Source organism: Girardinichthys multiradiatus, chromosome 21, assembly GCF_021462225.1.
Source record: "Girardinichthys multiradiatus isolate DD_20200921_A chromosome 21, DD_fGirMul_XY1, whole genome shotgun sequence".
NCBI classification, from domain to species: Eukaryota; Metazoa; Chordata; class Actinopteri; order Cyprinodontiformes; family Goodeidae; genus Girardinichthys; species Girardinichthys multiradiatus.
Window position 1 is genome coordinate 39,296,018 of NC_061813.1, and position 15,839 is coordinate 39,311,856.

General features: G+C 41.1%; 1 protein-coding gene across 1 annotated transcript; it reads left to right on the forward strand.

Moving 5' to 3' along the window:
- Nucleotides 1-1,499: 1,499 nt before the first annotated feature.
- Nucleotides 1,500-12,167, forward strand: slc7a14b (solute carrier family 7 member 14b). The gene is made up of 8 exons (XM_047350021.1): nt 1,500-1,597; nt 2,926-3,353; nt 4,748-4,984; nt 5,138-5,355; nt 6,964-7,110; nt 9,103-9,311; nt 9,383-10,167; nt 11,392-12,167. Exons 2-8 carry the CDS (start codon nt 3,053-3,055, stop codon nt 11,757-11,759), a joined length of 2,265 nt encoding a protein of 754 aa, XP_047205977.1. The 5' UTR covers nt 1,500-1,597; nt 2,926-3,052; the 3' UTR covers nt 11,760-12,167.
- Nucleotides 12,168-15,839: the final 3,672 nt, after the last annotated feature.

The window sequence follows — 15,839 nt, forward strand, 5'->3', positions numbered from 1 at the left end:
CCTCAGGCTGCCTGCTTGGTCTTCACCACAAGAAGCATGTTTTTCTTTCTTCTGCTCTTTTCCTCAGAGCTTCTGGACCCGCTCCTGGTCTGTAACTGTTCTGCATGAAGCACTCTGCCTCAGGAATGCACCCACCTTCAGCTGCTGCTGGAGTCTCAAACCTTCACACCAGCAGAGCTCTAAGAACAGGTCATATACCAGGGAAAGAAGATGGAAATCTATAAACTGGAGGGATGTTCTCCTACTCAGGCTGACCAGTTAGGATCACTGGTTTCATTCTGTATTGTTCTTTTGCGTCCCAGCTGTCTATACCTTTTTAAAATCCAGATTCTTGGGAAAGCACCTAACACGTTTGACTTTGCTTTGCTGGCCTGAAGTATTTTGTCCTCCATGTCAGACGGTGGGAGGGTGTCCTGTTTCTTCTGTTTGAAACCGTCCTGAACCTGCAGGTATCGCTGTAATCTGACCTTGAGCATCAGATTACCTCCAGATTACAACAACTCATCCCAGCCAGACCTCAGGCAGAGCTCACGCCGATCTTTCATGGCGAAGACGAGGAAAACTTTGGTCTATTTTGGGGTTTTAGGGGTGAATCACTAACCTGTGACCCTGAAACTTAAAAAGTTCTGCAGAGCTGCTTCTCTCTGTAGTTTTAAGCTACGTTATTTATTTTGTTGTTCATTAACTCACATTGTCTTTTAAATTTCAGTTCTTTACAAAATTTTTCTTAAAGTTAAATTTGATTTGGTTTAATTTAATTCATGAAACAATGGTATTTTTCATTATTTTATTTATGTGGTTAAGTTTTATTAATTTAATTTATCTTCATTTAGTTTTTTTTATTGAACTTTATTTTATGTAGTTTTATTTCATGTCTTTTGGCTTCATGGTGGCAGAGTTGGCAGCACTGCTGTCTTGGAGCAGAAGGTCTAGAGTTCGACTCCGATGATCTCCCTGTCCACGCACGGGTTCTCTCTTGGTACTCCTGCTTGCCCTCACAGACCAAAAACGCGACTGTTCGGTTAATTAGTCTCTGAATTATCTGTCCCGTGTGTCTCTGAGTTGTCCTGATGGACTGGAGATGGACCAGGATGGACCCCGTCTCTCAGCCAACGAATCCCAGAAATAGTTACCAGAAGTGCTTCATAAATAAAGCTGACATAGTAAATAAATGACATGAAATAAATTCTGCACCAACTAACAGGGAAACTTCCTCCTGATGAGGAAACTGATACAACTAAGACTTCTTTTAACTTTAGTTCAGATTATATCCTCCATACAGTTTTATTTATATCTTAATAAAAGAAATAATTGGATTGATGTTGACTAAACAAACTGAGATTAATCTTATTCTGCAGCTAAAAACTGATCATTTTTCCAGAGGGAAGCCCCACCTGCTGAGTTCCCACAGAAACAAACATTAAGCAAGAATACCTGCAGCTCGCTCCCAACTGTTAAATATTTTACCAACCTGATCACATGGTATCTGGTCTGCATGACTTAAAGCGGCTGCCTCCTCAATGTGTCCAGCAGCTCTGCAGAGGACAGGGGCTGAAACAAATCCCACGCACCCTGCAGCAGGAGGGAAACACGGCGAGTGAGTATATTACCTGTGTGCTCAGGTGTGCTTCTTTAAACTGCTGCTGGATGTTTGCTGGTCTCAGACGCGCAGCAGTGTTCACAGTCTTCGCTCCAACCTGCTGATGTCGGTCAGGTGTTCCAGTTTTGCAGAGACTCACCTGGATGAGTGAAGATCTGCAGTTTGACGGATGCAGAAGTCGGTTTGTTGTAGTTTTCCACTGTGAAAGTGGATCCATGGCTGTCATTAAAGTTTCAGAGAGGGAGTCTCGCTCTAGTGGTCCAGAAGAACAGCTCATACCCAGAGCGGGGTTACCAAATGGGCCCACTGGGCTTACTGGAACCCAGTGGTTCATGAAACGGGAGCCCAAAGGCAGGACTCAGCAAATTATGGCTCTTTCGTTGGTTTTAAAGCGTCAACTAAGGTTTCAGTCCAATAAACTGTTGCAGTAAGGATTTTACCACCACGGTGTGTTTATTACATATAGGACAATGTTTTATGCTTGTTTTCTAATTATTTTTATTTAGAAAAATCACCCTGGATTCACCACATCCTGCAGCTTCTAACGCTGAGGGTCCTTTCAACAAATACAAACAGGCCGTAATGCATCATTAATGGAGATGTCAAACACTGAAGAAGATGAAGAAGACGAACAAGAAGAAGAAAAACAACAATGACAACTTTGGTGCTGAATATATTTTGATGTGGTGCAGAAATTGGTCCCACAATTCAAGACTAATGACCCTCTAAACCACTCTCAATAGAGCCAAACAATAACCCTTGACCTTTAATGACTAAACTTATACAGCCAAAAGCTCTGCAACAGAAAAAGCTTCATATTTTTATGAAACCAATCCATTATCTATACCTGCTTAGAACATAAAAACTCTAGGAAACCCAGGCTGGGATTCAAACCCATGACCTTGCTGCAAGGCAACAGTGCTACCAACTACTCCACAGTGTAGCCTTCATTGTAAAGTGATGCAGGAAAATAGAACAGGTCTGTAGGAAGAAGTTGCAATCCAAAGAAAAAAAATAAGTTATTAAATCCAGAAAATAAAAGGCTAGAAAGGAACAAAAATACATGAAATAAAAGGAAAATTAGCTTCAAAACTCAGTGAGCAAAGATCGCAGAGATGGAAAACTTTTCAGTTGTTTTAAAGCAGGGTGGGGGCTTTTGGGTTTTGGAACCAGTCTCTTTACTGCTCTGCTGAACTGGAACCAGCTCAAGAATGTGGTACCAGTTTTAATAAATACCAGCAGGACTGCTTGCTTCCAGCAACCTCAAACTGAAATGAATCTGAGCATTTAGTGAATTTCTTTAATATTATTTGGTATCTTCACAGCTTCCTTTCTCTGGATTCTGGGACAAACATCTGAAAGAGGGTTTGAGGACGGTCCAGATGAGACTGAAACAATGACAGGCAGATTGTGAAGCTTGTTAACATCAGTGGGTGATAACCAGGTGGAGCAATGGCGGCATGGCTGGGTCGGTTCTCCTTGGGAGAAGCCTGGTATGGCATGTACTACCGCCTGATGAGGACCAAACCTGTGGGCTCCATGGCTCCTGGCTCAGATGACCTCACCGAGCTGGCGGAGGGGTCTGCCGTGGGACTGGCAAAGGTCCTGACGACTGTGGATCTGGTGTCGCTTGGTGTGGGCAGTTGCGTGGGCACTGGGATGTACGTGGTGGCCGGGCTGGTTGCCAAGGCCATGGCCGGCCCGGGGGTCATCCTGTCCTTCATCATTGCAGCGGTGGCCTCCATACTCTCAGGTAAATGGCCCCAAAGGTGGTGGAAACTCATGAGTTATGTTTAAAATCTGATGTCTTTTAGAAATACACTAACAGTTTATGGAACAGCTGTCAGAAAAATAAAACAACTGGAAAAGTAATTAAAGACTAATCTGGAAAATTAGGAAAGGATTTGATGCTATGTTTACATTTTGTTTGCAGCAGCTAACTGTGTTATAGTACTAATGCTAGCTTTTATTTAAAGCAACAGTAAGTGTAGAGTTCATGTTATATTTTTATTTATGTCCACTAAAAGAACGTTTCAGTTAGTAATATTTTTGTTAGGGTCTTAGTGGTTTCTGGGAGCCTTAATGTGCTACTTTTCTAGCTTCCTGTAGAAGCTAGCTTTGCTATAGTGCTATGTTAGCTTGTATGTAAAAAAAAAAACAAGTGAAAATGCAGTTTTAGTTCTTGGTAAATTGTTATTCATGTCTGTTATAAGAAGACAAGAGTTAGTTATTTTTTTGTTAGGAGCTCTGTGGTTCTTGTGAGTCTTGATCTGCTACTTTTCCATCTTCTTGTAACAACTAGCTGTGCTGCATTACCACTACCTCTTAGCTTGAAAGTAAACTACAACAATAAGTGGAAATAAGTTTTCTTCTGTGTTGTTTTAACAGGGCAACAGGGTAACAGTTTGTCTGCTCCGACGTTTGTTGAAAACGTAGGAGCTTTGGTGAAATGATTGTTGAAATGGGAGATGGGAGTGACACGGGCCTTTTTACTTTTTTATCTAACATTTTTCCATCATCTTTTTATCTAATAGACGTTTGGGGACCATCTTCTTGCAGTCTGTTGAAGTTTGTTATCTTTAAAATAAGGAAAATGGCCTGGTACTTGATTTAAACTTTAAGTTTATAAATAAATAAAGTCTGGTTGCTTTATTTTAATAATGCTTTTGCCTGCCTGCTGTATATTCATCTGCACAATTTTCTCATTCATTTATAACTCTTGTAAATATTTTTGGTTCTTCTTCAGTTTTTCCATATAATTCAGCCTGATTTTTGTTTAACATGTGTTCCTCAAACAGCTACGGCTCATTTTCCAAATCCCAATAAAAAAATTTATAGTGTCCAAGTAAAGGTTTCTAACTGTGTGTAGATAGGCTGCTATTGCGTATTTGGGTTTCCATCTGTAACCTTAACCTTTAACTAACTTCCATCTATAAATGTTCAGCAGAAAGAAGGCGGTTTGGAAGGATTATCTCCATCCAGTTTTATGCAAAAACTACCATTGTTCATTCAGAGCTTTTATAATCTTTTAATATTAATGGCAGAATTGTTACCTCAGTGTTTCCTCTAACACTGTCCTTTAAACCTTCAAATTGGTAATGAAATATGCTTCAAAGACTCACCCAACAACGTATGTTTTCCTCAAAGGAGTCTGCTACGCAGAGTTCGGGGTCCGGGTCCCCAAAACAACGGGCTCAGCGTACACCTACAGCTACGTAACGGTTGGGGAGTTCGTGGCGTTTTTCATCGGCTGGAACCTGATCCTGGAGTACCTGATAGGCACGGCGGCAGGGGCCTCGGCTCTCAGCAGCATGTTCGACTCGCTGGCCAATCACAGCATCAGTAACTACATGATAACACACCTGGGAACGCTCAGAGGCCTCGGTCAGTGTGACAAGAGCCGATTAAAAATTGTGGAGTTTGCTGTTGTCCTGCAAACAAAGTTTGATGCAGTCCAGAAAGGCCTATAATGTCTCTTCCACTCACCTTTGTTAAAGCTGTTTTTCACACTTGCTGGGCTCTTCCTGTGTGTTTCAGGTAAGGGTGAGGACACGTATCCCGACCTGCTGGCCCTGTTCATTGCCCTGCTGGTCACAGTGATCATTGCCCTCGGTGTGAGGAACTCTGTGGGATTCAATAATGTCCTAAACATTGTCAACCTGGTGGTCTGGGTCTTCATGATCATCGCCGGGCTCTTCTTCCTGTCAGCCAGCAACTGGGAGGGCGGCAATTTCCTGCCGTACGGCTGGTCGGGGGTGAGATTTTGTCCAGTTAGGGTTTCAGATGCAGAAGTTGAAAATTCAGAACTGATTTCAGTTTGAGAGCAAGCAGCTCTCAAACAATATATATAAGAACAATATTAACGCAATGTCAGCAAAAAGAAAGAACTTTAATGTTTCATTTAAAGGGGGATTGTTTGTTAAAGGGCTGCACGGTGGCGCAGTTGGTAGCACTGTTGCTTTGTAGCAAGAAGGTCCCGAGTTCAAATCCTGGCTGGGTGTCTTTCTGTATGGGGTTTACATGTTCTTCCCGTGCATGTGTGGGTTCTCACTGGGTACTCCAGCTTCCTCCCATAGTCCAAAGACATGTTAGGTTAATTGGTAACTCTAAATTGCCCTGGTGTGAGGAACTCTATGGGATTCATTTTTGGTCCAACTGCGCTCAGACTGGATTTAAAACAGAAATTCTACCAATATTTTCTACCGTTTTCCTCCAAACTCTGGTTCCGTCTATGTCAGACTTTTAAACTGTGGTTTTCACATTTCTCTCAATCCACTCAGTTTTTACACCTTAAAAATGTTCAGTCACTATTGTCTCTGGTGATCAGTGGAGCTCCCCAGGACTCAGACCTGGGGCCCCTTATTTATTTATAATTTATGTACTTCCAGTACATTCTGTTCTCTGGTAAGACAATCATAAAACTTAAAGCAACACTAATGACACCCAGTTGTGTCTAATAGTTAAATGTTAATACTCTCCTCCTTGTTTCCCTGTGAAGTGTAAGTAGAGGGCTTTAAATGATCACCTGCTGTAAGGATTTCATCCAGGGAGAAATTTGGACACAGACTTTGTTTAACATATGAGGATTTTATTTCAATCAAGCTCATATCAGAATCACAGATCGATGCAGATTAGACCAATTGTAAGAGAAATCCCAACCAACAATGAACGCAGCAACTCTTTATAAACCCTGGGAGGAATGCATTTTTCTTCTTATGGAGCCATCCCTGGAACGAACTGTTATAAGATAGAAATGTCAATACATCATGTATATACTGTAAACTTCAGATGCCATACCGGTTTGATTGTTTTAATGATTTAAGACCTTATTTACTTTGAATTTCCACAAACCTAAGAGTAACTAGAATGTCTGGTCTGTGGCTTCCAGTCCCAAAGTCCCCACATGTTGACAGCTTATGTCAATCTATGCCTACATGGACACACCACAAAGACCTCCACTGGCTTCCCATATTACATGAAATATCTGAAATGCTCCATCCCCAACTCTCTGGTTCCACCTGCTGAAGACACCAGTGGGATTTGGATAACATTGAATTTATTCCATCTTTAGATTATCACAAAATTTCACTGGTTTTTGCTGGCTAATAGACACTCAAACAGTTGTTTGTGATGAAGGTCCATCTTTATTGGGGGTTCCTGGATATTATCACAGGAACTCTGGATCTCATTATGGACTCGCTACAACTGTGAATTTGTTGTTCAGAACTAGGCAGTCTGTTGGGTCTGTATTGTGGAGTATTCTTAGTTAAAAGAGCGAGAAAAGCCAGAGGATTTTAGAAAAAGGAAAAGCACCTCACCAGTGAGGATTAGCATAAATTTCTCTGTGATGTTTTCTTGTTTAGGTGATGCAAGGTGCAGCTACATGTTTCTACGCCTTTATTGGTTTTGACATCATTGCAACGACTGGAGAGGAGACTAAAAATGCCAACACATCCATCCCTTATGCCATCACCGCCTCACTGGTCACCTGCCTTACCGCCTATGTGTCGGTCAGTACACAAATGTTTTTCTTTAAACCCAAAAGACACATAATCTCTTCCTGAAAGGAGGCTTGAATATACTGGCTGGTGTGATTAACTATTGCTAATAGCTTTCAGTAAGTTCTCATATGTAGCTGTGTGTTTTATTTGGTACATTTTGAGCTTCACAACATTAATGATGAGGAATTTAGTGAACTTCACAAAGGGCAACTCCCTATGGAGGTTTTCCAGACTCATCCAACTGACTGCCAAGGGTCCTGGACGTTTCCTCATTAAAATCATCCTGTTTCACATTTTCATTACTTACATTGACAGAAACAATCTATATTATACAGATATTCTGTGGACTTTCCCTTTATATATAAAGAACTATAATTTTGTTAATTTCAATGATAATTTGGGAAAAGATGTCTTAAATTACAGCTTAAATTTCTGCTATAAATAATTTTACTCATAAAGAATAAAGACTGCTAGAGGGCAAACATTTGTTTCATATTCACCAACCACACCCAGGGTTTAAATACTGCCTAAACTGTAAAATCAAGAAATCACTTAAATAGAACATATCTGACAGCAGGAAGCAGGCTAGAATATCTCATAAAGCAGCACATCATGCCATGATCTAAAGAAATTAAAGAACAGATGACAAACATAGTCTCCAACATCTAATGGTCTTGCAAAGGTCACAAAGCCATTTCTAAGGCTTTGGGACTCCAGTGAACCACAGTGAGCCATTATCCTCAAACAGAGAAAGCATGGACAAGTGGAGAACGTTCCTAGGACTGACTTACCAAAATTATCTCAAGAGGTCTTCAACCACTCATCAAGAAGGCCACAAAACAACTCAGAATAACATCTGAACTCTGCAGGCTGTAGATGAGAAACTTTTTGGGTTTATAGCATTTTACTGTCTATACGATTGGATTAACTGACTATATGGTTCTGTATATAAACTGGATCCTACTATATCAGTGCTATATAAATAAACTGAATTGAATTTTAGGACAAGAACATCATACCTACAGTTTAACACGGTGGTGGTAGTGTGATGATCGGGAAGTGCTTTGCTGCTTCAGGACCCGAACGGCTTGCTGGAGAAAATCCTAAAGAAGAATTCCCCGGCGATCAGTTTGTGATCTTAAGCTGCAGCAGGACCGTTATCCAAAGCACACTGACATGCACCTCTGAATAGCTTAAGAACAAATTAACCAAATTAAGATTTTGGAAGGGCCTAGTCAAAGTCTGGATTTAAATCTGATTAAGATGCCGTGGCATGACTTTATATAGGCCGTTCATGCTTAAAAGCCCTAAAACAAAAAAGCTAAAACAATCCTGCAAAGAAGCCTTTGGTTAAAAACCACCACAGTGATGAGAAAGACTCGTTCCTATTGATTGCAAACACTAGTTATTAGTTTTAGGGGGCAATTACTTTTTCACATAGGTTGGTTTGGACAACTTTATTCCCTTAAGAAATGAATAAATTAGAAAACAGCTTTTAAATTTACTCTCTTTGACTGAAATTAAATTATTTTGATGATCTGAAACACGTGTGATTAAAAAACCGACACTTTTTCACAGCTCTGTATGTTACATTTACTGCTCTGATGCAGGTCTGAAATTGTTCTTAACCATGAGGTCGCTGTCTTGGTCTGGGTCGTGATTTGGCCAGTTTTAGTCTTGACTTTTAGCCCTCAAAGCCTTGGACCTTTCTTAATCTTAATTCACTTTAGGTTTGAGTATGACTTGGTCTCAACCTCTTAGCACTTGACCTTGACCTTATACTCCAGTCTTAGTCTGGACCTAATCCCAGCCCCTAAGAATTTTGAACCTTTTGCCTTCACTTGGATCTCTGGTCTTTATCTTAACTTGGCCTGGATGTTCTGAAGCTTTAGTCTTGCATCAGTCTTCGAACACTCTGCTTGGTCCTCATTTCTAAGCAGTTTTGAGTAAAACACCAAACGAATATTCTCACAGCTGTTAACATCTTTGTTTTTACTCCAGGTGAGCGTGATCCTTACTCTCATGGTCCCCTACAACCTGATCGATGGCTCGGCTCCACTCATGGAGATGTTTGCTGCGCACGGCTTCATGTGGGGAAAGTACACCGTGGCGGTTGGCTCCATAGCTGGACTCACTGTCTCACTGCTGGGCTCCTTGTTTCCAATGCCCAGGGTCATCTATGCCATGGCCCGTGATGGACTGTTGTTCAGGTGAAGAAGCAATTAAAGAAAGCAATAATAATAATGATGAGAAAAGCTAATTTACTTTTGTGTATTTAAAGGTTCCTGACACAGGTTTCAGCACTCACACACACTCCTGCTGTGGCATGTGTGCTGTCGGGAAGCTTTGCAGCCATTCTCGCTCTCCTGGTGAGCCTCCGTGACCTGATCGAGATGATGTCTATTGGCACGTTGCTGGCTTACACTCTAGTTAGTGTGTGTGTGCTGTTGCTTCGCTACCAGCCCGATAAAGAGACAGACACACACCAGTTTATCTCAGAGGAAGACGTGGACAACATCAATCATCAGGACGGTGGAGATGTATCTAGCAAAGATGACCACATCATGATGGAAGGCTCAGATCATGACAGGTCCTCCTCTTACCACACTGGTGGGACTGAAGGGGAGGCAGATGACTCTAATTTCCACACTGGACAGGCTTCTCTGATGAAAAGACTTCTAGGCGGTCATTATTACACCCTGCGCCTCCGACTGGGAATGCCTGATTCATCAGCACGTCCAACCCCCGCTTCTGGCCAGATAGTCACCAGATGCACCCTGTCGCTCTTCCTCATGTCCTTCCTCTTCTGGTCCACCATCATATTTGGTGTAGAGCAGGGCTCAGGAGTCAGAGCAGTGTTTTCAGGCCTAATGGGGATACTGATGGTGGGATCACTGGCGAAGCTTTTGATTCTTATCATACAACAGCCAGAGAGCAAGCGGAGGCTGCCCTACATGGCGCCATGTGTTCCCTTTGTTCCTGCAGCGGCCATATTGGTTAACAGTTACCTGATGCTTAAACTCTCTCCTCTCACCTGGGCCAGGTTCACTATCTGGTGCCTGATAGGTGAGTTAAAACCTTCCGATTGTTGGTTTTAGACTTGAAATCCAGCATCCGCTATGAATAATAATAAATTATATTATAATAATGATAATAAAATCTGTTGCTACATGTAAATACACGCTGCTGCATACTAAGAGGAAATGATTAGATTTTAAAGAGACTTTAGATTGTAAGCCATTATTTCTCAACTGGCCATATTTATTACTGTCCAGAGGTGTTAGGGTTGACCCTGAGGTTATGGTTTTCATTTGTGTTCATGTTTTTCAGCATGTTCCTTGTTATGTTCTATAACTCTTGCCATATTCTGCTATTTTTGACACTTGGGTTTTGGCATAGAGTTCATGTCCTTGTGCTCATTATTCTTAGGTGTATTTCTTTAGTTCATTCTTTGTGTTTTTCTTGTGATGCTTTTTAGATTGTTTCCTGTTAGATCTCTGTTTGGCATTTTCCTGAGGGCTTCTTGTTTGGCTCCATTCATGTTTACTTGTCTTTTCTCCCCTTTTCTTCTCTGATCTTTTCTTCTGTCTCACCTGGTCCACGTTCTTCCTGCTAGTCTGCTTGTTTTTGTATGTTCTTTTCTTTTTGTCCATTAAATGTTCTCCTCCTCACTTTAAGTTTGTTGTGCATTGTATGGCCTGGCCGTTGAAATATGGTATCTATTTATCGTGTAGCTATTTCACTACAAAATGTGACCTCCTTTCAGCTGGCAGAGTCGGCATTAAATGTGTCAGTGAAATGAACTTGATAAAAAAAATAAAGATGCCACATGGTGTGTTTACACCATGTTTTGAGTTTCAAGTTGGAAAAATTAGCAAGAGCACCTTTTAAAGTTCCAACTTGAAAATCTAGCACATGCCCAGGTTTTATTTGACTAATTTTTAGTGAGGCTTCTCAGGTGCTCCTTAGGACCTTTAGGTTCCTCTTAAAGCAATGGAGTCTGAAGTTCTAAAGGGTTAGGTTTGTATTGTCCTCATGTTTTAGATGTTTCTCTGGTTTAGTAACCCTGATTCAAATGAATGGGCTCTTATGAGGCTCCGGTAGATTCACAACAAGTGCCTTCTACTAAATTAATCAGCAATGCCAAGAAGCTAATTCAACCATTAGAATCAGCTGCGTTTGAGCAAATCTAATGAAAGAAACCGGTCCTTGGAGACTGGAGTTGGACCCCCCAGTCTTAGAGCTACGGCTGTGTCTGGTCCTGAACTGAAATATGACCTCTGTCCTCAGGTCTGTTGATCTACGGCTGTTACGGAGTTTGGCACAGCACTTTGGAGCTCAATGCCCGCGAGCAGCAGGCCCACGCCAGCTCCTACCAGCGCTACGACGACAACGTAGACGACACCTTCTCCCCTGACGATGACCTTTACCCCCAGGAACAGGACAACAAGCCCTACCAGGGCTGGTCTGCCCCAGAGGAGAGTCAACACCGCCACCAGAACCAGGGTGAGGGCCAGGAGGAGGAGCCACATAAGAGTCAGTGTGAGGATGATGGTGACCAGTACGGGTACCAGTCTGGAGCAGGAGTCCAGTACCCGAGTGGAGGCAGCAGGTCCAGGGGGCGGACCAATTTTGGGTTTGATGATGATGATAACTGAATTGAGAAGAACTAGACCTGGACGTTGATGAGATCCTGTGACTGCAGATCAAAAAGACATCTTTCAGAAGATTAATTTTGTTATTTTTTAACCAGCGCAAACATCTCTTGGTTTCCTCTATGTTGACAGACATGACCGGCTCTAAAGTTGAGGTTCTGATACCACCAAGAGTCTGCTTTTAAGAACGGGAATGATTCCTAGGCAGAAATATCTTAACAGTACCATCTTCAGTTTTTTTCCTTTGTTTCCTGCTCATGAAGTGGTGAAACACAGGTGGAAGACTCTGATTTGACATCTTACTGCTAACTAAACTAAGGTTCTCATGAAAAGACTCAAATATAACACTTTCTGGCTCAAATATTTCTCTTTATTTGTGAGAATAAATCAGTTAAGGTGTGAAACTCTTCATCCAGCTCCAGTTTCTTTATAATTTGCCCAGCAGACACTTTAATTTGGACCTTTGGGCTCTTAGCAGCAGCCGGATCCAAAGACACTTGTGATTCAGTTTGAATGTGTCACGGTCAGAAGTCGCTCATGGATTTGGGTTGATGTTTGGTTTATTTACTGTGTACGCCTGTTAATCTACTTTATGCCTGGTTTTGTTGTTCATGTTTTTCTTCTGTAACCTTCATTTGCTTTATGACAGATGACCTCATGCTGGTTCTGGTTCTGCTGGAGGTTTCTTCCTGTTAAAGGGTGTTTTTTTCTTTCCACTGTCGCCTCATGCTTCCTCAGGAAGAGGGATTGCTGCACCATCAATGACTCAATGCAGCCGTCTGGGTGTCCTTGAGTAGATGGCTTTTTAATAATTAGTATCAAATGATCACCTGACTTGGACTGTATTGTGATGAGGACTGAATTGGACTGAACCGTGCCTTGCAAAAGTATTCACACAGCTTGAACCTTTCCACATTTTGCCAGGTTACAACTATGAACTTCAGTTTGTGTTTTTGGACTTCATGTGAGAGATCAGAGGTCGTAAACCTGCAGCTGCAGGGCTACATGTGTCTCTTTAGACCCTCCATAGACCCAGCCAGAGCTCAATAGACATAAGCAATGCTTTCACTAAAGATATGATCATTTTAGCAGTTTTCTCTGGGTTCTGTAGGAGTTAATTGCTATTTTGTGAAAGCTTGATGTTTTTCTTTATTCTAAAATCTAAAAATACAGTAAATATTTATAAAAATTATATTGTTGTAATGGATCATTTGACTTTTGTAGCTCTAGACAAATGTAATTCAACTGGACCGATTACAACAGAGATTTTCCTCCCATGAAGTGAAGCAGAATTGTGAAGTGGAAGGAAAGATTCATGGTTTTAAAAGTTTCGTACCAATACAACGGTGGCCTTTGGATCAACCCCACTTTTACTCTGATATCCCGAAATAAAATCCAGAGCACAAAACAACAAAATCTTCAAGCGGTGTGAATACTTTTGCAAGGCATCGTATGTAACTGGGTCTAAATCTGAACCTAATATGAAATTATATTTGAGTGAATTGAATAATTTGAATTAAATCTGATATTTCTTGTTAATTGGTGCTATATAAATAAACTGAGGGGGATTTTCAGGTTTTTCAGTATTCTTCAGATGTTCTGGATCACGGGTCTGCAGTTCCAGCCTCTGAGTGCCAGTGTCCTGCATATTTTATGTTTCCCTGTTTGAAAACACCTGACTTTATGAATCCACGTCATTGAGAGGCTCCTACAGAACTCAGTGACTGTGTGAGAAAATAATTGATTGAGGTGTGTTCACACACAGAGGACGTGCCACCATCTGCTCTGGATCACTGCTCCCCAGTTCTTCTCTGATCATCTGATGGGTGTCTACTATCCGCTGCCTTCTCCCAGTATACACCCAGCCCATGGTTTTCTGACTCTCATGTCAGATTCCTCTGCTACATGTCATGCTCCAAGGCACAGTTTGTTTCCATTTGCTTACAACAATAAAAAAAAAAAGTATGTCAAGTATGTCACGATCTGTTGGACTTTGAGTTTCGGTCTGTCTGATTTTTATGTTCTGGTTCTGATGTTTTAATCACTTCCGTCTTTGTTTTAGCTCTTTGGTACTAATCTGCATTTAATCATACTTTCATTTAATTCTCTTTGCCTTTCAGGTCACTTATTTCTGCATGTATATCTATGGCTCTTCTCCCTTTAGTACCTCAGTCCATACGTCCCCCACAGCTGCAGCACATTTAGTTAATTAGACTCACCTGTACCTTGTTCCAGTAATCATTGTCCCTGGATTTAAACTCTCTGGTTTCAGCTACTCTTTGCTGAATTCTCCAGTTGTTCCTCTCATGGTTCCTGTTTGTCCCACTTGTTGGGATCCAGTGGTTCTCCTCACATTTTGATGGTCTGTTTCCTTTATTTTGTCATTGAATCCAGCATCACCACAATTCTGCCTGTCTCCTGCTTGTTGTTGGGTCCTCCTCAACTTCAAGTGATGACAAACTAAGTCGAATGCAAAGTGTACATTAAAAGATGTTTGTTTAAAACTGGATATATTGAAGACAAAGAAAGTCATCCATTAAACTGTCTACAGTGGAAAACTGGCATCTGGAAGTTGCTTTTAGAAAGCGGGGCAACAAACTCCTGCGGTGAGAGGTGAAACAGGACCTGAGAGAGGCATCTTCCTTCAGTAAATCTGTCGTTTTTTTAGCTCATCGTGAGCTGAGATCTTGATTTCTGTTTTTCAAACTGTTTGTCTTTGGTTTGTGATTCCGATGAAGAAAGAGCAAAATGTTTTTTTCTCAACTTGGCTCAGGTTGTTACCGGCATCAAGGTGAACTAAGCCTTTAAAAATTTAAAGTTTAAAGTTTCCATCATTCAATTTCTGTAGTTTGTAGTCCTTTGAATAAGAAAGTGTCAGCATTACAGGAGTTTTCTCCAGCTGTCCAAAGCATAGAGTGACATAGCCCTGCCCCTCCCACACCTGTTGCTGTGCACTGCAGGTCAAGTGGCAGAAAGAAGCTTCTGACACTTTTTACATAACATCCAGTCTGTCCTTTTATAAAACATTTCCAGTAACAAAAAGGTTGGATAGTTTGGAAACAAACAGAACTTCCCAAATACTCTTATTAAAGTTTAAAAGCCACACAATGCATGTTTAAACAGTTGACTGAGGGCTCCTAGATAACCTGACTACTTAACTAGCTGAATCAGCTAGAAACAGATTGGTAAACTAACAGTGTTATTTTGTAAGGAGAAAAACTACAAACTGATATAAATGTCTGTGAAATAATAAGTGTTTATATTATATTTACAGTTTATATTAAATCTATGCCAGGTTATCCTGACCCACCGCTAATGGCAACAAGGCGCTGGTTCATCTTTTGAGTTTTTTAAAACCTGAATGATTCAAAGCTTTGAGTTGAGAGGCTTAACAACCTGAAATGGTCAGATATGAACTGAAACTGAGATAAAAAGCTGACAGAGTCTAAAGAAGCAATGCCCAAGCTCTTTGTCTCATGCACCAAAATGGTCATTTTATTAAAAAATGTATCCCACAAAATTATATTCTGAATTTTCTTTAGCTGCTCAACAATAAAATAAGGATGCAACATTTCATTCAAATAAGTAAAGTAGTCAGGGGTGAGCAGATCCAAAACCTAAAATGGGTTTTTCAAATTCTTTTGGGGTCAATTCTCAACAATAAGAACAGGATTTGGGTTACCATTTCTTTGAAAAAACCTACTGGTTATTAGGATGAATGCTTTATGTTGTAGATAACATTTTGGTAAGAAGATTTTAATTTGTTAGTAATAATTTTGGCCTGAACAAAAGTGAAAAGTCTCCATCTGCATCAACCACCTGTGCTGGTGGGCCACATTTGTATCATTCCTGAATCGCAGTCTGTGGCGGGGCCACAAAGTCAGATCAGGGGCCACAAATGACCACCAGGCCTCACTTGGAACACCTCTGGTCTAAAGAAAGTCCTTAAAGGACCATCTGGAGAACTGTTGATCAGGACCGTTTTCAGAGGAGGTTCGGCTGCTTGGGTGGAAAATATAAAGTCAAAAGAATTTGGACACAAATGTGACGTAGAACCATCAGAACCCGTCAGAGGAAATCTTA

Bases quoted from the DNA above. Each gene is read 5' to 3' on its own strand.
- slc7a14b (XM_047350021.1), top strand. From the start codon at position 3,053: ATGGCGGCATGGCTGGGTCGGTTCTCCTTGGGAGAAGCCTGGTATGGC. The intron at 5,356-6,963 runs GTGAGATTTTGT...TTTCTTGTTTAG, and splicing joins TGCCGTACGGCTGGTCGGGG to GTGATGCAAGGTGCAGCTAC. The intron at 10,168-11,391 runs GTGAGTTAAAAC...CTCTGTCCTCAG, and splicing joins CACTATCTGGTGCCTGATAG to GTCTGTTGATCTACGGCTGT.